This window comes from Bos grunniens, chromosome 22, assembly GCF_055505025.1.
Source record: "Bos grunniens cultivar Pamir isolate PY7600 chromosome 22, Bosgru_T2T1.0, whole genome shotgun sequence".
NCBI classification, from domain to species: Eukaryota; Metazoa; Chordata; class Mammalia; order Artiodactyla; family Bovidae; genus Bos; species Bos grunniens.
In genome coordinates this window covers 38,163,703-38,186,879 of record NC_141186.1, presented here as the reverse complement: position 1 = coordinate 38,186,879, position 23,177 = coordinate 38,163,703, and the positions used below count along the sequence as shown (strand labels likewise).

Here is a 23,177-nt window from a genome sequence, read left to right as displayed (position 1 = left end):
TGGACTTTAGCCCGCCAGGCTTCTCTATCCTTGGGATTCTCCAGACAAGAATAATGGAGGGGATTGCCATGCCCTCCTCCAGGGGATCTTCTTCGACCCAAGTTGAACCCACATCTCTTTTATGTCTCCTGCATTGGCAAGTGAGTTCTTTACCACTCTTGCCACCTGGGAAGCCCAGTGGGAATAATAGTACCTACCTTAACACTGATAATTGAATGAGGTTAACACTCAGCACTGTGCCTACCAGATAGAAATTAATAAATGCTAGAAGAAATAAAATAAGAAAGTTATCTTAAAATCAAACTGGGAAAATGAGACCTACCTATGAAAATGTGACAGGGTGGCAATGTGTGCAAAATAGTGTGGGAAAGCCCTTGAGAGCAGGAGTGGAGAGCTGTGGATGCTGGAGTGGACCAGGATGCTTTTATAGGGCAATTTCCACATAGACTAGGGTCTTCCTTCTCAAAGTTTGTCCCTGGACCAGCAGCCCTGGTGCCACATGAACGCTTGTTACAAGAACAGACCCTCAGACCTACTCCAGACCATCTGAACCAGAATCTGCAGGTCAGCTAGATGCCCAAGTGACACACGGCACCTCAGGTGCAGAAGCCCTGCTCCCAGACACATCTTGCTGCTCAGAGCGCTCAGCCTTGTGTGCTCTTTTCTCATGCACATGGGCACTCAGAACAGAATAGCACCAGGGGAAAGGGAAGCTCTCCTCTCCAAAACCCCCACTGCTAAAATCTTCGAGTGTTACACTCTAACAATTCCATGTTGGGAATATGATAGAACTGACAAAAATAAGTAGAATCAGCCAAATAAAGCAAGAAACATAAGTTATGATCCATTAATATTTATGCCTAAACAGGGTACAAATCACAAATATTTATTTCCTCCAGACTGGAAATGAAAACCAAGAAAATATATGATGACTCTTTGGGGGAGGGTTTGGGCAGAAGTTCCTGGTCCCCTCAGGTTTACAAAAAGAACGGGGATTCCTGCAGAAGGCAATGACATTTCAGTTCCATGCATCTCCCTCTTCATTCTCCTCACACACACCCCAAACAACACTGTGTTTCCACAAGTTACACTATGCACATAGCACACATTGCAGACAGACACACAGACACATCTACACCTTGCCACTTTTTCTTGTTTGCCTTCCTTCTGTCCTGAGGCACCTGCTCAAATCTTGCTTGCCAGAGACAGACTCTTCAATCTGGAATAAACTTATGGGAAACAGGAGAAGAGCAGAAGGAAGAAAGAACCGATGGTAAAAATAATACCTGTGATTTATTGGGTACCTAGTTGTGCATGATGTTGTCTCACCAATTAGCCATTCTTTTTGCAGTTCTTACAATAATTCTCTAAGACAGGCTATTACCTGTCTACTATTCAGCTGAGGAAATAAAGACCCACAAGGGCAAATAATCAGCCAAAGGCTATGCAACGGAGAACCAGCATGACCAAGACTCAAATCCAGGTCTGTCTTCTTTCCAACTGACACAGTGAAGCCAACATCGATGAATCCAATAACCATCTTTTGAAGAAATGGCTTTAATTTGTAATGCAAATGTAATATTTTCCTTCGCTTCCATTTTGTATGATGAGCAGGCAAGTGGCAAAGGAATTTTCTAAAGTCAGGCTGAATTTAAGCTGTGGATGGTGAAGTGCAGGATAATTTCCTCCCTGGTATTTTAGAAGTTCTTCGTTTTAACCATCTGTTGCAGGCTGACAGATGGGTTGATATGTGACAGAATAATAGGTCTTCAATTCTAGGAAGGCAGAAGGAATGCTTGAAAAATAGCAGCTCTTTTCATGAACCTAACTGTGCTAACACCGCTTGCTCACTTGCAAAAAAAGATAAAAATGTCGGTGGGAGGGAAGTGTGAAATATAATCATAATCGTTCCCCTAAACAGAAAGTTTCTCACAGTTGCCGAAGGTCAAATCCAATAAAATATGCCTATTCTAAAATGATGCTAAAGTTTTCAAATTCAGTTATTTAAAAGGGTATACAGGAGGATAGATATAAAGAAAAGTAGTCAAAAAACAAACCCCCAAACCTTTCTTCCAGTCATTTAATTTTTTATAGGCAGCCAGTGTTTTGAGTTTCTTATACCTTTGAAATAATTTATGAACTGTGAGATTTTTGAAACCCAAATGATTTCCACTCTGCCAAATGTGAAGCCCCTTTGTTCTTGTCTTCAGTGGATATAGAAGAGAAACCATGCCAGACATTTGGCTAGGCACTGGGACACAGGTGGTTAAGACTCTTCCATCCCCAAGGAACTTACATTCCAGTGAATGAGGTCAACATATGAACAGAATTTAAATAGCTTGTATTATGTGCCTTCTGAGAATGTAGCAAAGACCAACATGTCCATCAATCATAGCAGTGGCTCACTCTCCAGGCAGAACTTCTTTAGATGGCCTTACATGTCTTAACACAATTATCCCAGTTCTTTTCAATCATGCATTGTCACCAGATGAAATGTACCCCCCCCACACACACACACACATATTCCTGGATGTTACCAAATAGGTTTGATGCTCTCCCCACAAAGAACCACTGGCCCAAAGTTTAGGCTGTATTAAAAAAATTTTTTGGCTATATGAATTTAACCTCAGCAGGATGAATCTATTTTTAAAAGAACACCAGAATATAGAGTAAAAAAAAAAAAAAGGCAAGTTATTATTGCTGAACTCATTGTCAGCTGTCATTGACCATGACGAAACCAGGCCATATCTCTTGAAGGTTACATCCTCTTATCCAGGGTCACTATCTCAACTGTTAATGCATCTGAAAATGCATTAACTGAAAAGACTGCAGTCCCCATGATTAACATTTGTATTTATAACCCTCACACCAATCTTGTAAGTCAGGCACTCCTCTTCCATGTTACAGATGTAAACACTGAAGCCCAGAAAAATTTTAAATCTGTGATTAGGTTTTCTTCACTGTATTATTTCCAGCCATGCATATCATGTCCTATCTGGAGATTTCAGTAGTGTAGAATAGTAAGCTAATAATAGGATCATGTTTTCAAAGGAGTATTTGACAGCCTGGATTTATCTCGTCGGCAGTTCCTTCCCACTCTAACTTATGTAATTCTGGAGAAGGAAGGTATGCATGTGTTTCCAGCTTCAAGAAGAGTGATAGCAAGAGAACACAGAGCAGAGTTCAAAGAGGAACCTGAAGGGTTCAGAAGGTGGCCCCTAAAAGGTCTGCTGTCATTTTCAGAGTCACCATTTCTCAGTATAGCTTACTTGAAATGATTTTCTAGAAAATGCATCCATTTTTAAATATAGGTTGGTGATGGGACAACTTAAATTTACTTAGACCAATTAGGACATTTCTTTGGATTGCCTGGTATTTTAAATATTCATGTCTCTACTGTTTGTCATTGTATGGTAGAAAAAACGTAGTTGTGTGTTATCTGTTTTTTAAACAGTGTGTGTGGTGTGTATGTGTATGCATACACATAGAAAGAGAGATCTATTTATCTATGTGCGTGCATGCTCAGTCATTCAGTCTTGCCTGACTCTTTGCAACCACATGGACTGTAGCCCATCAGGCTTCTCTGTCCATCGAATTTTCCAGGCAAGAATACTGGAGTAGGTAGCTATTTCTTCATCCAGGGGATCTTCCCAACTCAGGAATCGAACCGACACCTCTTGCCTCTCTTGCATTGGCAGGCAGATTCTTTACCACTGTGCCACCTGGGAAGCATCTATGTATACACATATATATGTATAATTGTGATGGAGTGGTTTTGTTACTACAATGTAAGAACATTGTAGCCCAGGGTACATGTGAGTGGTAAAGTTCAAATATGGCTGCTCTTGACTTCTAGATCTCGCCATATCGCCTATATATTGTGTTTCCTCCAGATGTTTCATCTATATGTTGCCTGACATCTGTTGTTTTCTGAAATGTTTACAGTACCCAAATGTTTATTGCCAAGTAAACAAAGCTGGACTGGAAAAGGTCAGTTTTCATTCCCATCCCAAAGAAAGGCAATGCCAAAGAATGCAAAACTACTGCACAATTGCACCCATCTCACACGCTAGTAAAGTAATGCTCAAAATTCTCCAAGCCAGGCTTCAGCAATATGTGAACCGTGAACTTCCTGATGTTCAAGCTGGTTTTAGAAACGGCAGAGGAACCAGAGATCAAATTGCCAACATCCACTGGATCATGGAAAAAGCAAGAGAGTTCCAGAAAAACATCTATTTCTGCTTTATTGACTATACCAAAGCCTTTGACTGTGTAGATCAAAATAAACTGTGGAAAATTCTGAAAGAGATGGGAATACCAGACCACCTGATCTGCCTTTTGAGAAATCTATATGCAGGTCAGGAAGCAACAGTTAGAATTGGACATGGAACAACAGACTGGTTCCAAATAGGAAAAGGAGTACGTCAAGGCTGTATACTGTCACCCTGTTTATTTAACTTATATGCAGAGTACATCATGAGAAACGCTGGGCTGGAAGAAGCACAAGCTGGAATCAAGATTGCCGGGAGAAATATCAATAACCTCAGATATGCAGATGACACCACCCTTATGACAGAAAGTGAAGAGGAACTCAAAAGCCTCTTGATGAAAGTGAAAGTGGAGAGTGAAAAAGTTGGCTTAAAGCTCAACATTCAGAAAACGAAGATCATGGCATCTGGTCCCATCACTTCATGGGAAATAGATGGGGAAACAGTGGAAACAGTGTCAGACTTTATTTTTCTGGGCTCCAAAATCACTGCAGATGGTGACTGCAGCCATGAAATTAAAAGACGCTTACTCCTTGGAAGGAAAGTTATGACCAACCTAGATAGCATAGTCAAAAGCACAGACATTCCTTTGCCAACAAAGGTTCGTCTAGTCAAGGCTATGGTTTTTCCTGTGGTCATGTATGGATGTGAGAGTTGGACTGTGAAGAAGGCTGAGTGCTGAAGAATTGATGCTTTTGAACTGTGGTGTTGGAGAAGACTCTTGAGAGTCCCTTGGACTGCAAGGACTTCCAACCAGTCCATTCTGAAGGAGATCAGCCCTGGGATTTCTTTGGAAGGAATGATGCTAAAGCTGAAACTCCAGTACTTTGGCCACCTCATGCGAAGAGTTGACTCACTGGAAAAGACTCTGATGCTGGGAGGGATTGGGGGCAGGAGGAGAAGGGGATGACAGAGGATGAGGTGGCTGGATGGCATCACTGATGGCATCACTGACTCGATGGACGTGAATCTGGGTGAACTCCGGGAGTTGGTGATGGACAGGGAGGCCTGGCGTGCTGCGATGGGGTCACAAAGAGTCGGACATGACTGAGCGACTGAACTGAACTGAAACAAAGCTGGTGGTTAATTGTCTAAACCTTAGACAAGTTTCATCTAGCTAGTTCAATGGCAGGTCAAAAAATATTTTAGAAATGCTAAACAGTACAGAAAAATTTATTTCAAAAAAATTGGCAAGATGCTCAGTAAGCATCATTTCCAAATTTCCAGACTCATCCTTGACCAACTACAGATGTGATTTTTCCCAGTTATTTTTAAGACATCTAAATTGATTTCAACAGTTGCCTCATCTGCAGCCTAAGACTTAGGCATCTTACTTGTTTCTGTACTTATTGGTAGATGTGTCAAAACCAGTATCCAATTATTTGGAAAGAGTGTCATTTTCTGCATAAGCTAGCAACTCACCTAGAAACAGCAACAGCCCTGGTTGTTTCCCTAGGCTTACAACTCTGTAGAGTGCAAGGGCCCAGAAAGGCAGGACTACTCTTCTGCCAACATTTGGATACATAAACAGACCCATCTCAGATCTCTTTACGCCGGGTCTCACTCTGTGTATTGCTTGGCTTTGTTAGAGGGAGAGAGTTACAAGTGCAGAGAGCTGATAGCCTCAGCAGACATGTGGGCCCCCACAGTCCCCAATAAACAAGCTTCTTCCCTTCACACTTCAGCTTCCCTCTTGGTCCTGATCAGTGTCAACATGTATCCTTCTTGGGCCTAGATTAAGCAGGTAGTAGAGAGAAGCCCAGATTTCTTTGCATGCCAATTCATAGGCCTTCCAGATAAGTCATTTCACAGTGTGTTTATTATTCAACATGAGTCTGCTTTGAGAAGCACCCAAGGGACAAACCTGAAAGAAGTCTGGCTATGACCAGGTCTGTGTAGCTTTTCTTGTCCCCCACTAAACTGATCAATGCCCCATATGCATTTTTGTTTGTTTTAAGAACACCAGGTCCCTTTCCTGAAAATCCATTATCACCATTTTCAATTACAAATTCTTCTGTGGTTATGTAAGGTTTCTCTCCTCCAAAAGAATGGATACTAGGATGATGTCTGTTTTTGTTAACTATTGTATTCCTAAGACCTGGCATCTAGTCAGTTCTTACTAGAGATTTGTTGAATAAATGAATGAACCACTTGATTTATTTGACAATCAAAATCCACTGGATAGCCATCTGTATGTCTTCTTTGGAGAAATGTCTATTTAGTTCTTTGGCCCATTTTTTGATTGGGTTGTTTATTTTTCTGGAATTGAGCTGCAGGAGTTGCTTGTATATTTTTGAGATCAGTTGTTTGTCAGTTGCTTCATTTGCTATTATTTTCTCCCATTCTGAAGGCTGTCTTTTCACCTTGCTTATAGTTCCTTTTGTTGTACAGAAGCTTTTAATTTTAATTAGATCCCATTTGTTTATTTTTGCTTGTATTTTCAATATTCTGGGAAGTGGGTCATAGAGGATCCTGCTGTGATTTATGTCAGAGAGTGTTTTGCCTATGTTCTCCTCTAAGAGTTTTATGGTTTCTGGTCTTATGCTTAGATCTTTAATCCATTTTGAGTTTATTTTTGTGTATGGTGTTAGAAAGTGTTTCAGTTTCATTCTTTTACAAGTGGTTGAGCAGTTTTCCCAGCACCACTTGTTAAAGAGATTGTCTTTTCTCCATTGTGTATTCTTGCCTCCTTTGTCAAAGATAAGGTGTCCATAGTTGTGTGGGTTTATCTCTGCGCTTTCTATTTTGTTCCATTGATCTATATTTCTGTCTTTGTGCCAGTACCGTACTGTCTTGATGACTGTGGCTTTGTAGTAGAGCCTGAAGTCAGGCAGCTTGATTCCTCCAGTTCCATTCTTCTTTCTCAAGATTGCTCTGGCTATTCGAGGTTTTTTTGTATTTCCATACAAATTGTGAAATTATTTGTTCTAGCTTTGTGAAAAATACCATTGGTAGCTTGATAGGGATTGCATTGAATCTATAGATTGCTTTGGGTAGTATACTCATTTTCACTATATTGATTCTTCCGATCCATGAACATGGTATATTTCTCCATCTATTAGTGTCCTCTTTGATTTCTTCCACCAGTGTTTTATAGTTTTATATATATATAGGTCTTAGTTTCTTTCAGATCAGATCAGATCAGTTGCTCAGTCGTGTCCGACTCTTTGCGACCCCATGAATCGCAGCACACCAGGCCTCCCTGTCCATCACCAACTCCCAGAGTTCACTCAGACTCATGTCCATCAAGTCAGTGATGCCATCCAGCCATCTCATTCTCTGTCGTCCCCTTCTCCTTAGTTTCTTTAGGTAGATATATTTCTAAGTATTTTATTCTTTTCGTTGCAACAGTGAATGAAATTGTTTCCTTAATTTCTCTTTCTATTTTCTCATTATTAGTGTATAGGAATGCAAGGGATTTCTGTGTGTTGATTTTATATCCTGCAACTTTACTATATTCATTGATTAGCTCTAGTAATTTTCTGGTGGAGTCTTTAGGGTTATCTATGTAGAGGATCATGTCATCTGCAAACAGTGAGAGTTTTACTTCTTTTCCAATTTGGATTCCTTTTATTTCTTTTTCTGCTCTGATTGCTGTGGCCAAAACTTCCAAAACTATGTTGAATAGTAGTGGTGAAAGTGGGCACCCTTGTCTTGTTCCTGACTTTAGGGGAAATGCTTTCAGTTTTTCACCATTGAGGATAATCTCCAAAGATAATCTCCACATACAGATGGCTAACAAACACATGAAAAGATGCTCAACATCACTCATTATCAGAGAAATGCAAATCAAAACCACAATGAGGTACCATTTCACGCCAGTCAGAATGGCTGTGATCCAAAAGTCTACAAGCAATAAATTCTGGAGAGGGTGTGGAGGAAAGGGAACCCTCTTACACTGTTGGTGGGAATGCAAACTAGTACAGCCACTATGGAGAACAGTGTGGAGATTCCTTAAAAAACTGGAAATAGAACTGCCATACGACCCAGCAATCCCACTGCTGGGCATACACACCGAGGAAACCAGAATTGAAAGAGACACGTGTACCCCAGTGTTCATCACAGCACTGTTTATAATAGCCAGGACATGGAAGCAACCTAGATGTCCATCAGCAGACGAATGGATAAGAAAGCTGTGGTACATATACACAACAGAGTATTACTCAGCCATTAAAAAGAATACATTTGAATCAGTTCTAATGAGGTGGTTGAAACTGGAGCCAATTATACAGAGTGAAGTAAGCCAGAAAGAAAAACACCAATAATGGCATCCGACTCCAGTACTCTTGCCTGGAAAATCCCATGGACAGAGGAGCCTGGAAGGCTGCAGTCCATGGGGTCGCTGAGGGTTGGACACGACTGAGCGACTTCACTTTCACTTTTCACTTTCATGCATTGGAGAAGGAAATGGCAACCCACTCCAGTGTTCTTGCCTGGAGAATCCCAGGGATGGGGGAGCCTGGTGGGCTGCTGTCTATGGGGTCGCACAGAGTCGGACACGACTGAAGTGACTTAGCAGCAGCAACGCATATATATGGAATTTAGAAAGATGGTAACAGTAACCCTGTATGCTAGACAGCAAAAGAGACACAGATGTATAGAACAGTCTTTTGGACTGTGGGAGAGGGAGAGGGTGGGATGATTTGGGAGAATAGCATTGAAACGTGTATAATATCATATAAGAAACGAATCGCCAGTCCAGGTTTGATGCAGGATACAGGATGCTTGGGGCTGGTGCACTGGGATGACCCAGAGAGATGGTATGGGGAGGGATGTGGGAGGGGGGTCCAGAATTGGGAACACGTGTATACCCATGGCGGATTCATGTTGATGTATGGCAAAACCAATACAATATTGTAAAGTAATTAGCCTCTAATTAAAATAAATAAATTAAAAAAAATAAAAATAAACTGTGGGAGGTGATAGATGCTAAAAAAAAAAAAAAATCCACTGCATAGTACCAATGGACTTTTCTAGGCTGCTACATATTCAATTACTACATATAGAATATGTGTAAATTCATTGAGGGCTTACTGTGTGTCGAGGACTGACCAAAGCATTTTATTGAATTAACTCATTTATTCTTGACAAAAATCCTGTGAAAATATATGTCACTATTGTTCCTTTTTACAGATGGGAAAACTGAGGCTTAATAAGGTCCCAGAGCTACTTAGAAAGAGTTGAGATTTGAACCCAGGGCTACCTGATTCCAAAGACTGTAGACTGTACTACTAAGTGATACTTTTTTCTCTAAAAGTCTCTACATAAGACCTACCTCACAAATCCTTGGTAAAGATTAAGTGGAATAATGTTGTAAAGGTCTTAGCATGGGGCCTGACTTATAGTAGGCACTAGATCAATAGCATCTATTACTAATAATGTTACTATTATTTCAAGTAATTTATTTAAAACAGTAGTTAATTTTCTTATATTACTATTAACTTGTTTGGAAATGTTTGTGCTATTTGTAATGAAAAGCTTAGGCTGAATCGATTAGAAACCAGAGCAGGTTGTAAGGAGTGTTTTTAGCATATGATTTACAACAGCATTGCAGCAAGCTACTGAAGACCTTCTTTCCATTCCAAAAATGCCAAACAGCCAAGAATACCTCTTTCTTGCAACCAGATTTTGAAATCAATTGTCTATGACTGAGCTATAGGGAGGAATGCAAGAGATCATTTTTATTTATTTATTTATTTTCATAACAAACATTTGAAACAAGAAGAAGCAGGAAGCCTCAGTTCCACATCTGAGCAACCGCAAATCAATGGATAAAGTTCTCTGGGAACAGACTTAAAAGTGCAGTATGTCAATCATAATCAAATTTAACTTAAAAGAAAAAGAAATGAAATCCTGCACTGCTTCTCCAGCATAAGCCAGATTCTTCGCACATGAAACCAGATGATTGACTGTTACCTACTTTCCATAACAGAACATCCCCACCCTCTGCAGCTTTCTTTCTGCACAGTTCTGATTAGCTGACAGTGTGGCGATAGTGTATCGTCACAGTAGTAATGTAAAACGACCCAGATAGTGCAAGGCAAAGTTGAAATCACTGGTGGGCCAAGAACAGGTCTTTGGCTAGTGTGGAGCCTGGCGGGCTATAGTCCAAAGGGTCACAAAGAGCCATCCATGACTGTGCGACACACACACACACACACACACACACACCCCATTTTTAGAACAGAACCCAGCCCACAATGGGAAAATAATAAGTATTGAACAGATGATTTGAAGAAGGAACAAGTAAAATGACGCACAAATGAATGAATCCATTGAATTTGGAGTTAGAGCTGAGTTTGGGGCCCAATTCCTCTAATTACTTACCTTCTCTAAGCTTCTTCATCTGTAAAATGGAAAAGCTGATGCTACTTCCTAAGGTTGTAGTAAGACTGAACTGAGGTGAGACGTGTGAAGCACATCAACAGCATGCCTGACACATGGTGAGCCCCCCATCAAAGCTGGTCTGGAATATAATGAAGTTCAACTTCCAGGAGGAAACACAGACTGTGAAGCTCAACAAACCGTAGTTGCAAGCGAAACTTAGCCAGCTTAGTGACTGCGAGATCTCCAGCAACTTACTTGATCTCTCAGAACCTCAATTTTCTCATTTGTCAAGTGGAGTCAATAATAGCCACCTTGAAGTGTTATTATGAGAACTAAATGTGTTATACATGGGATACACAGTGTCTGGTACACAGTAACTACTCTCTAAATGACAGCCATAAGTATGAATACTGCAACTTAATTTTTATTATGAGTAAATAAAATCATTGGCGTTTAAAAGCAACAGAGTGCTTTTATAATAGCTTAGGAACACAGATTCTGGAGCAAAACTCCTTGGGTCTGAATCTTGGCTCTGCATCTTTCAAGCTGGGTTTAAGTAATATATCCCATCTGTAAAATGGGACTTTTTACAGTAAAATTGGACACTCCTTGTGTTATCCCATTTCACCAGCCACCGTCTTGGCACACGTCTTGAGAATAGAGGGGTCACGTCAAACTTTGCCCCTACACTGAAGCTGAAACGTAGCTCCCATTTGACAGGGCTGTTCTGTGGTCCATCTCTTCCCTTGACTGCCAGTATCGAAAACCTAAGGCTCCCTTTGGTCATTGGTCTGCCTTCAGCCCTCCATCAGACCACTGAGGCAATATTTCAGTCCATCATATCAATCCCTGTAAGAAATTCTATAGGCCAGGACAGATGCAAAAGACATGCTGGCCTTGTAAAAGCTAAGCTAAAAAATGGCTTCCAGTGCCATCTCAGGTTCAAGTTCCAAGAAGCTGTGACATCGGTGACCCAAAACAAAGCAAAGGGCATCACTGTCAGTGGAGCCTGAATGTAAATGTGCTTCCACTTGTTAACTGTAGACTGGAGTTAAACGGTCCCATTGCACATTGACTGTTGAACACTTGAAATGTGGCTGACACCAAAGTAAGATGTACTGTAGGTATCCATTATACACCAGATTTCAAAGACTTAATACCAAAAAAAGTTGAATGTCTTATCTATAATTTTATAATATATGAAATGATAATATTTTAAAATATTGAGCTATCTTATATTAATACACATAATGTATTACTATAATTGCACCAATCTCTTTTTGCTTTTTTTGGAAAAAATGTGGTCACTATTAAACATAAAATTACATATGTGACTCCCAACTCTGGCTCATGTTCTATTTCTATGAGACAGCACTGGGCTAGAATCTTGATGTTTCCAGCCCAGGATGGGGCCGTGCAGTTCTTTCAAAACTTCAGGCATTCTCTGCCCCGCTTCTGTCATGTGGGCCACAAGTTATTTACTGTTGTTCTTTAAATTAAATTATTTTTTAACTTCAATAAAATCGATTTTTGAAGAAAACTCTGTACCACTCCTGAATATAGACGTCTAGTGTTATTTGACATAATTAGAAGATAAACCCAGAAATGAATCAATGGAAAATAAAGAGTACTGTATTCCAGCCAAGTACCATTGTTTGCCTGAAGGCTCTGAGCCTGGGGCCAATTTTCTTTGATAGGTGGATATTAAGTTTATTAAATAGGTATTAGACACATATTAGCAGCCATCTGAGACTTTCTTCTTTACCATCCATATAGAAGGAGAATTGTGAAGGAGAAATAATTTTTTTCTTTGTGCTGCTGCTGCTGCTGCTAAGTCGCTTCAGTCGTGTCCGACTCTGTGCGACCCCATAGACAGCCTCCTACCAGGCTCCTCTGTCCCTGGAATTCTTCAGGCAAGAACACTGGAGTGTGCTGCCATTTCCTTCTCCAATGCATGAAAGTGAAAAGTGAAAGTGAAGTCGCTCAGTCCTGTCTGACTCTTAGTGACCCCATGGATTGCAGCCCACAAGCCTCCTCTGTCCACGGGATTTTCCAGGCAAGAGGACTGGAGTGGGGTGCCATTGCCTTCTCCGTTTTTTCTTTGTAACTTAGTGTAATTTCTTGCTATATCTGTGTTCTCACAATTAGGTAGCCGAAACTTCAGAACAGCTGGGCATAATGGAAAGCTGCTCACTTTCATCCAGCCCAAATTCAAATCTCAGTTACTTATGACAATTTGAACATATCATTTAACCTCCTTGGATCTGTAAATGAGTATAATTATCTTCACCATCCCTCAGTGATTATGTAAATCAAATGATCTTCTGCCATGAGTGAAAGTCTCTCAGTCGTGTCCGAATCTTTGTGACCTATAATACTGGAATGGGTAGCCTTTCCCTTCTCCAGGGAATCTTCCCAACCCTGAGATCAAACCCAGGTCTCCCGGATTGCAGGCGGGAGATGGTAAAGTTGGATTCTTTACCAACTGAGCCACAAGCATCTTCTGCCATAGCATGTTAAAAACTAGACGTTCTCCAGAAGTCAGATGTCATTTTTATTAGTGTTTCAAATGAAGTAATGAAATAAACCTGTGAGAGAACAGAAGGTTATCATATTCAGCCCACCGCTTGGCAATTGTCTCTTCAAAGACAAATCCAAAGCTCTTCCCTGAACAGAGCTTCTCTCATGGTGTTTGATTTTTGTGTTTCCTAATTCACAGCTTCATTCTGGGAGTCCTGAAAGCTGACTTAGAAAAGTGAATCCAACTACACTGAGGATCAGTGTGACTCACTGGATTGCCCAGTTTCTAGTGTAGACTCCCCATATAGGTGTCAGCCATGGTGAAAAGAGCAAAGCTATCAAATAGGATAGATAATTAAGTCATTGGAGTTGACATGTTGTGAATATTTGCTAACAGAAGTGTGAAATTGACTATGTTTACCAATATCCAGTGGAGCTGCAGTGTGCCATCAACAGGGAGAAATAGAGACAGGTTTTTGTTGTTGATTGTTGTTTAGTCCCTAAGTCATGTCCAACTCTTTGCAACCCCATAGACTTTAACCCACCAGGCTCCTCTGTCCTTGGGATTCTCCAGGCAGGAATACTGGAGTGAGTTAATATGTCCTCCTTCAGGGGATCTTCCCAACTCAGGGTTCAAACCTGTATTTCCTGTGTTGCAGGAGAATTCTTTACCACTGAGCCGCCAGACAGGTTTACCTGGTTCTAAAACACCAAGTTTTCTGTCACCAAAGATGATTCCCTCTTATATTCCCCAGACTGAGCCAGGACAAGCATCTTTAATATATTAAATTACATTCTAGTAAAAATGAGCTTGATAACAGTAAATTAGGAGAGCTGGGGGCAACAAAAACACACCCAACCAACAAAATGGAAACAAACCACCCAGGCAGCAAGAAGCCAGGCTGCTCCCTCTGCTGAGGAAGCTGTTTTCTTGGATCATTGAGCAGATTCTTAACACATGCTGCAGAAACACAACCACATAGCGTGTCCGTGTTCTTTTGGAACAGTGAGACCAGGAGCTCAGAGCAAAATTTATAAACCACTTAATGGACCATGGGCACATCATTCAGCCTTCATGGTCACAGTTTCTTCATCTACAGTATGGAGCTAGTAATGTCTGCGCTGGCTACTTTTTGGGGTCTTATGGGGGCACATACATACATTGAGAGTTTTGGGGAAACATTAAAGCACCTTTTGAACGGCAACCACTCCTTTCTATGAGAGGAAATAGCACAAGCAAAGGTAGCAGAAGATAGCTTTTATGTGCATCCTGGTAACTTAACGGTGAATGTTACAAATTTATGTCTTGCGTTTCTTCCATGCATACTTTATCTCTGTTAGATAAACGAGGCATAGCATTTATCTCCTCTGGCACAGAGGTTATTTTAGGTGGACCATTAACATGGCATTAAGTAAGATGAGTGAAAAGTTGCTCCATATTTAGTTTAAGCCTTCTAATTAGGTCATGCTAGTATTTCTTTAATATCCTTTTAACACTCATGAATCTCCTTTTTAACAGAGATCCTAGATCCCAAATCCTTGTGCAAACATCCCCAGCTAGAATTTAAAGTATTTTCACTGTATAGCCTTTATGTTTGCAGTTTTCTTCTATCTATAACAATTTGGTTGGTTTAACATTTATTGGACACATATAATTTCCTTCTAAGATAACCTTATTTATGTAAAAAGGGTAATTTGCTGTAAATGAAATGTTGAACAATAACACAAGAGGTATGCACATAAAATCAGAATTGTTCAGGTAGTACCAAATGACTGAAACTTAGCATCAACTAAGATAGCTATCTACCTAAAATACACTAAAGAAAGCTCATGATATGGCATAGTAGTCAAGTGAGGCACTAGTTATAAGGAAAGCATTTGGCCTGTCTGTTCTTCAGTTTCCTCTTAAAAGCAGGGCTAACCTAAGGATCTCAGCTACAAGGTTACTGATGTCTGCAAGTGGTTTAGCAGAGTGCCTGGCATACAGGAAACACTCCAGCACACAGGTGGCAGCAGCAGTCTCCTAAGAGCCACTAGTTTGGGACAGTTTTTAATGAGCCCTCTGCCCTGTCTACCATGTTCTGTGTCCAGGAGGTGACTTGCATGAATCACAGGGAGTTCCAGGCGGGTTTGGCCAATTGGAGTGAAACCATGGCTTAAGTCCATTTCACCTACCTTCCTTAATCACAGTTATTTTAAGACTTACCTGTCCTCCAAGCAGAAGGAAACTGGAATCAGCTGTGTTTAGTTCCAGCTGATCTGATGAAGACAGAATAGAACCCACAACCTTCAACTGGGTGTGACCAGTGTCTGCTAGTTGACCTTCTGACATCAGTGGGCCAGAAAAACTCCAAGTTCAGAGACCTGTTAGGCCTAGTTATGCCTGTGCAGAACGAGGATTCTTGCACTTTCTTTCAATCACCTTTCCTCACCTTTCCCCACACTCCCTTTGCCTAAACCCGCTCTGCTGCCTTATCCCATAAACATCCACCCCTTGCCTGCCTTCCAGCAGGCAAATGTGAGATTTGTTTTCCCATCTTCTCACTTGACTCTCTTGCAAAAAAATCTTTTCTTTGGTGCACTCCTAGGCTTGTCAGGGTTTTGGCTTGCTGAGCATTGAGCAAAATGAACCTGGTTCAGTAGATTAAAGCAGCACTCCCCAACCTTTTTGGCATCAGGGATTGATTTCATGGAAGACAGTTTTGCCTCGGGGAGGGGAGGAGGGATGGGGGAGGGGAGGGGGAGGAGAGATGGTGGTGTGGGGTGGGGGCAGGGAAGGTTTGGGGATGATTCAAGTGCATTACATTTATTGTGCACTTTATTTCTATTATGATTACATCAGCTCCACCTCAGATTATCAGGTGTCAGATTCTGGAGTTTGGAGATCCCTGGATTAAAAGATGGGAAGAAAGTGGGGGTCAGGTTTGCTCCCAAATCTCTCCCTGAATGTAGCTTCAAACTTAGATTACACCTGAAGTCCAAAAAAAGTTCAGGCTAACTGATACTCGAGTTAGAATTTTGAAATAGTCTCCCAATTGTCACACTTTGCTTAGTTATAGAAAACCTGACTTGAGGCTGCTTTTTTATTTTTAATAGAAAAACTCCATTCTAATGACATTTTTTGTTTGGTCTAATTATAAATCCTGGTACAAATAGGGCACCTGAAGTTCTGTCTGGGAGAGCTATTGATATAATCAATCAGTGCCTTGATGACGTTGCCATGCTCTTTTTATTTTATCTAATTATAAAATATGTTTAAAAACATACAAGCTTACATACCACCTGGTAAACTCCTATATAAAAGTTTATAGAACCAAATTGGGACCATTTTGTACATTCATTTATTCTTTCTTTCTTTCATCCTCTCAGCAAATGTTGCTGACACCTCTTCTGCCAAGACCCAACAATAGGCAAAGTAGACAAAGTACCTGCCCTCATGCAGCTGACATCTTACTGTGGAAAATAGGCAGACACACATGTTTTCACTTCTCACAACCATCCAATGAGACAGATACTGTTGTTAGCCCAATTTACAGAGGGCAAAATTCAGGCTTCAAGTAAGTCAAAACATCAGGATTCAGTCCCAGGTCAATCTGAAGACAGACTCTGAGCTTATAATTAATATTGAGATACTTTATACAATATACTGATCCCTGTTTATGAAATGGTACTGGGGGGAAGGGGTTGGATTAGCTCCCCAAAATAACCTATGTCCAAGGACATAGGTCCTGACTTCAGTCAAAAAGTTTATATCAAAAGTGATTCATTACTACTTTTTAACTTTCTTAATGCACTTGTTTTAAATTAAAAAATAAATGTTCCTGGGACTTCTCTGGTGGTCCAATGGCTAAGTCTTGTGCTCCCAATGCAGGGGCCCAGCTTCCATCCAGGTCAGGAAAGCAGATCCCACATGCTGCAACTAAAAGTTGGCATACCACAACTAAGAGCCTGCACAGTCAAATACAATTTTTTTGTAAAGAAAGAAGATTAAAAAAAAAAAGCCGAGTATTCCTTAAAGCAGACATGAAAAGCTATATAGAATAGTCAAGCTCTCAGGTTCTGGAAGCAGACAGCCAGGCTTAGAATCCTGGCTCCCCCACTTACTAACTCTTGACTCTGAGAATTTTATTTAGCTTTTTGGGCCTCAGTTTCCTCAAGTGTAAAATGAGGACAGAATTAGCATCTATTTCATAGGTCTGTTGTCAGGATTAAATGAATTAATACATGTACACTTGGAATTAATACATGTAAACTTGGAATCACATGATAACTGCTCAGTAAATTTTAGAGAGTATTACTGTTATTTCCCTGCTGTCTCAGAAGGTAAAGTGTCTGCCTGCAATGCGGGAGACCCAGGTTCAATTCCTGGGTTGGGAAGATCCCCTGGAGAAGGAAATGGCAATCCACTCCAGCACTCTTGCCTGGAAAATCCCATGGAATGAGGAACCTGATAGGCTACAGTCCATGGGGTCGCAAAGAGTCGGACATGACTGAGCGACGTCACTTCACTTCACTGTTATTTTAATACATAAGTCTAAAAACTTTATTACTTTCTACAATTTTCAACTGAGAGTTTTCACATGACTCTGTTCTTCAGCATTTCCCCATCCTGACAGCCTTTTTAAGTCTATTTCTTGCATAGCACAGGGAGCTCAACTTGGTGCTCTGTGGTGACCTAGACTGGGATGGGATGGGGATAGGAGGTTCAGGAGGGACGGAATATATGTATACATATGGCTGATTCACTTCATTGTACAGCAGAAACTAATACAACATTGTAAAGCAATTATACTCCAATAAAACTCTGTTTCTATTTATGATGAGCATAAGGCCAGCTACTGTCTTGAAATTACAAAGTGTCTATGACCACTAATAAATATGTAATCTCAAGAAAGCAAAGTCCATATTTTACATTTGTAAACCCTTGTAAGACCTGATGCATGACTCAGAAATTATTGTCTGAATAAATGGAGGAGTAATTGAATAAAGGTACCAGACTGAACATGAAGAGAAGTTGTATTTGATACAGTCAGTCTGGCTTATTTATTTAATAACCGTTCCTCCAATTTCTAATTCAAACCCCAACACTTGAGTTTCTCTATTCCAAATGTTCTTTCTGGTTTGAAGCAGCTATAGATACTGTATTTGTTTGCCTTTTTATTTATACCCCCATCTCTTTCCGGAAACAACTTCAAATGACTTAGAAGGACATATGAAATTCAGGATGAAATTAATTAAAAATGAGAAGGAAAGAAGACAGGAAAGGCAGGATGGGTGTATAAAATACAGTTTGGAATAGGGTTAAAATAGCCAGGCTTTATTAAAAAAAAAAAAAAAAAAAGCACATTATATGTGGGTAACGAATTGGCCTTAAGTTTTCTAAAGGCAACATGAAATGGTCAATTGGTGAGTTACATAATTTACAATAATCCCTGGATGGAAAGAGACCAGTTGTTCAGAAGATTCAGTCTTCACAGTGGACCCTCTCCAAAAGTCACACCTAACAAATATCCACAACAGAATCTTTAGAGTTTAAGTGCTTCTCAGGATCTTGATGGAAAGTAATTCAGTCACAGCATGAGGGAAGGCTAACCAGAGTAAGTGATATCACCATGGCCTCAGATAGGAAAGAAACAGATTTTCTACTTGAGGCATTTATCATTTAAAATAATTCCTGTTGCTATATTAAATATACTATTTTCCTTCCCAGGTCAGTGTTTTGTTATCTAGGTAAATAGGATGCAACATCTTTCTAGTAGACAAACACAAATACAGTAAATCTGAGCAGTTGTCTTATGTTAGAACATGATCTGCTGAAGTCTTGGGAGTGCCTCTTTAGAGAGGAAGGGTCACAAGGAAGGTTATGACAGTAGCCCCCCATCATTAGAAACACAGTAATCATTCATCAATGTTACTATTATTATTTATTTTCTAGAAATTAATATCACAAAACTATTATTCATTTTTCAACATGGTTCCAATGCTATGGGATCTTGGAATTTTTCAAAAGGCAAACCAATTGATTTGTTTCTAGAGCTCACTTTTCTCTTCCTATTTTATCTTTCTGTTTGTTCCTGTAGGACTTCATCGTCACTGTAGTCTTTTCGTTCTTGTGGTTGGTGGGTTCATCAGCTTGGGCAAAAGGACTGTCTGATGTCAAGGTCGCTACAGATCCCAAAGAAGTATTGTTACTGATGTCAGCTTGCAAACAGCCATCCAACAAATGCACGGCTGTCCACAGTCCTGTGATGTCCAGCCTAAACACTTCTGTGGTATGTTTCCCTCTCAGATCTTTTTTTGCCAATCATGGGAATCAGAAAAGTGTCCCAGGAGTCATCTGGGAAATGTTTTGCCTCTGAATGGAGTCCAGTCTAAAAGGTGATAGTTCACTCTATGGGCTAGATGATCCTTTGGCTTTCAAGTTTTCTATTGTCAGAACCCATAGACTTTAATGTGTCCAATTACAGAGTTCTTAACAAGAGCCCGGCAGGTTCGGGCAGCTTTTGCTTGGATGACGGTCAAGTCAGAATTCTAAGGCAGAAGCAGATATAAAATCTGAACTTTAAGACTGAAGTCTGCCAGAAGTTAAAAGGAATATTTGATAGAAGCCACACATAGAATATTACCAGTTGATTGTCTAGAGAAAAATACACAGACACAGTAGGGTAAGATAGAAATCAGAAAATAAAAAATACCTATAATAGTTATGGTAATTTTTTAATCTTCTCCATGCTCTTGGTTTAGTTGCTTGATAACTTCAGAAAAGCAGAGCTATATTAGTTGAACAAAGTCCAGTATTATCATCAAGTATATGATTCTTGCCAGGAGACAGGACATCTGACAGATAGCAGAGCCACTAAATTGGATTCTTATTTCATGAGTGTAAGAACTTGTGTTATTCCAAAGAAGGAAACTATATCTGAGAGACAGAAGCTATAATGACCGCAAAAAGTAGTAGTTACAAAGAATAGAAGGGCCAGCAGTGTTCAATGAAGGACCGACATTCTTTAGCAACCTTTAAAAAATAATTCTCTTTCCCTCAAGGTTAACTTATGTTTCTACAGCTTTCTGGAATTTAAGAAGGCATATGAAAAGGGAAAAAGATTGGCTCATCAGCTGCTGATGATTTAACTGTGAATCTTGCCTTAGTAATAAGATAATAACATTGAAATAAACTATTATTAGGATCTCCCAGTAATTTTTACCTATTTCTAGCCAACCTTGTAGATGAATACTTTGAGGTATATGTTAAAATATATTTTACTACTGCTTCTATAGTTTGTTTACAGGCAGTGCTTAATGAAAATTATTATAACCCTGATCTTGGAATCTAAGAGAGCAAAGATGAAATCATTCAGTATGTTTGTTAGTTCTTTTAGTAAATGATGACATCCTCCATAGTCCATTTAATCCCTCTTCTGATGTCTCTTCCAACAAGGCGTTGCAAGTTTTGAATGAGAAACAATGTGACATACGTCTTAAAAACCAAAAGAATAATGGATACAAAGCAGATCGTATCACGTGTGTGGAGGGGTGGGTCTGGTGCTGTTGTGAGTTATCCATAAGTTATCCATGTCAGTGTCCTCCAGTTCCTCGTGGCAGAAAACTCCACCTAAACTGGCTAAACCATAACAATCTCCTGATCGGTAAAGTCTGTTCTTTGTAGCCCAATTCCGGAACCAGTGTCTATATGAGGTGTAATGATTGGGTTGCAAGTAACAGAAAGTGACAAATCATCCATAATTTCTACTTCTGTTTCTCCACCAATGCAATCTTGATACATCTTGTCAGATCATCTAAATGTCCTCTCCCATTCTTTCTCATGCTGTGTAGTCTCTTTCAGCCTCTCTTTCTGTTGTCCCACATCTAGGCTAGAATAAAAATACCGACTCTGATTTCAGTTGCAACAAAATGGCAAGGTAAGACTCAAGGGCCCATGTGCCCCTAAAATGTGCCAGCCAAGAAGTCTGTGATACATCTGTGATGATAGTAGAGTAAGACACCTATTACAACAGTGATAGGCGTCTACCTCTATGATGTGAGAATAAGACATCACCACTCCTTAAATAGGCCCATGGCCATGCCTTGTTTACATTCTTACTTTAAAGCTGCATTCCCTTAATTTCTAGGTTCTTTTCAGGCATCCCTTTTTTAGAAATGAAGTAGCATCAGGGGAAAGGGAGTGATCAAGGAATAGAAAACAGATAAAATTATAGTCCTGGGTAGAACCATCCCTTCATATCTGAAAAGATTCCATGATAGTTTTTTCTACTCATATTAATCTATACTTTCAGAGGTGTAATTTAATTAAGATCTCCCCCTTAAGGGAAAATACCCTAGTTATTGTACACATGGTTAAAATGCCCTGTGTGTAAATTAGAGTTGTGTCAGTGATCACCTAATCCATTTTGATCATGCTTCTATTATACTATAAATACCTTATTTATGTTTTGTATCTCCCTTAGCAAAGAGCCTAGAGTATGGCACACAATGTTAAATAAATCTCAGTTAACATTAAAGGAAGAAAAAAGGATGGGATGGGGAGAGGGATGGAGAGAGGGATGGAAGGAGGGAGGGGAGGAGGGTGAGAGGAAGGTAAGGAAGTCTGGATAAACTGATTTTCAGTGAGATCTTTTAGGAAACGGTGTCTTTTGTTTTTTAAGATTTGGCTTTCCAATCATATTTTTAAAATAGTGCCATCAGTTTATTTTATTTCATTTTTGGCCATGCCACATGGCACTTGAGATCTTCGATCCCTGACCAGGAATCGAACCCACAACCCCCTGTAGTGGAAGCACTGGAAATGGGGAGTTCCTAACTACTGTACTGCCAGAGAAGCCCCTAGATGCTCAGTTTTGATCTTGACACCTCAAGAACATGGCCTCATTATCAAAAAGCCTGCTTCAGTTTATGTCTCAGGAAAAGTCAAATGAATACAATTAATGGAAATATTTTAGAAAGTGATTCAAAGCATAATTTACAGATCAGTGTCCAGCACTGTCTAGCTGCTTTACACACGCCCTGTTTGATCCTCACAACTATCCACCAAGGAAGGAATAATTGTCTTCATTTCATAGAATTTTATAAATGCTGAAGTTCAGAGGCTAACTGCCTTGTCTGAACTCATAAAGCAAAAAGTTGCAGAGCCCAGGCCATTCAGATTCCAAAGACAGAGGGGATGGCTCCAAGGCTGAGATTCAGATAATATGCCCTGATCCACCTGCTGCTAAAATCATGAAGCTTGGAGCTGGTGTTCCAAGCTCCCAAGCTCCCTCATCTTGACTCCCTAACCCGCTACTTCCATCCCCAGGTCACTCTGTGGCGTCCCACCATCCAGCAGTTAAGGGATAAATGACTTTGACACAGCAAAGAACTTCTGGAAGCCCACTCCAGAGCTGTGACTGCTGCCCAAGTTCATTCTGGTTGGTCAGCATCCTGCTGGAATGATTACTTAATATACTTTAATGTCATCACAGCTTTGTGTCACATACTCTCATTGTCTGTCTCTAAGAGGGGGCTGCTAAAACTGGCTGTGCTTAATTCACAGTCAACTGATCCACTTTGGAAGAGGCTGCAAAACAACTGTTCTCTTTGGGCCTCTTACAGTAGCAAACAGCTCAGTTTCCATAAAACACTTAGGACCCAGGGAAGTGACACCCAGTCCTCTGGCTCACCAGGGACATGCTTCTGGAGAGTGAGAGGAGTTTCCATAGGCAAGTCTCACATTCAGTTATTGAGAAAACATTTCATACTTCTCTGAAACCTGGACTTCAGAGTATTATTTGGGCATTCACTTCTGACTGTGAGAGGCACAGAATATACAACTATTCAAAGAAGCACAACTTCTGTGTACACTGCCATGCATGTGCTTGTCTGTGTACCACCTACACCATTGCTTCCTCCATACTTTTTAAGTTGACTCATTTTATTTATGTCATTTCAATAAATGCAAAAATAGTATCTCTAGCATTAAAGTAAAGGTTACCTTATAAGTTAATGGTCCATCATTAAAATGAAAATAACCCCACATCCCCTAAAGATATTTTACACCTTTTTACATCA

The 23,177-nt window shown here is 40.1% G+C and overlaps 1 protein-coding gene across 2 annotated transcripts in view; it reads left to right on the top strand.

Annotated features, from left to right (window-relative positions):
• The window catches only part of SYNPR (synaptoporin), a 295,868-nt gene that overhangs the window by 270,218 nt on the left and 2,473 nt on the right, over positions 1–23,177 (top strand). For both annotated transcript variants that reach the window (XM_086367052.1, XM_086367053.1), the window contains one exon: positions 19,196–19,387. In XM_086367052.1, coding sequence (XP_086223178.1) covers positions 19,196–19,387 — 192 coding nt within the window. The remainder of the gene's footprint in view (positions 1–19,195; positions 19,388–23,177) is intronic.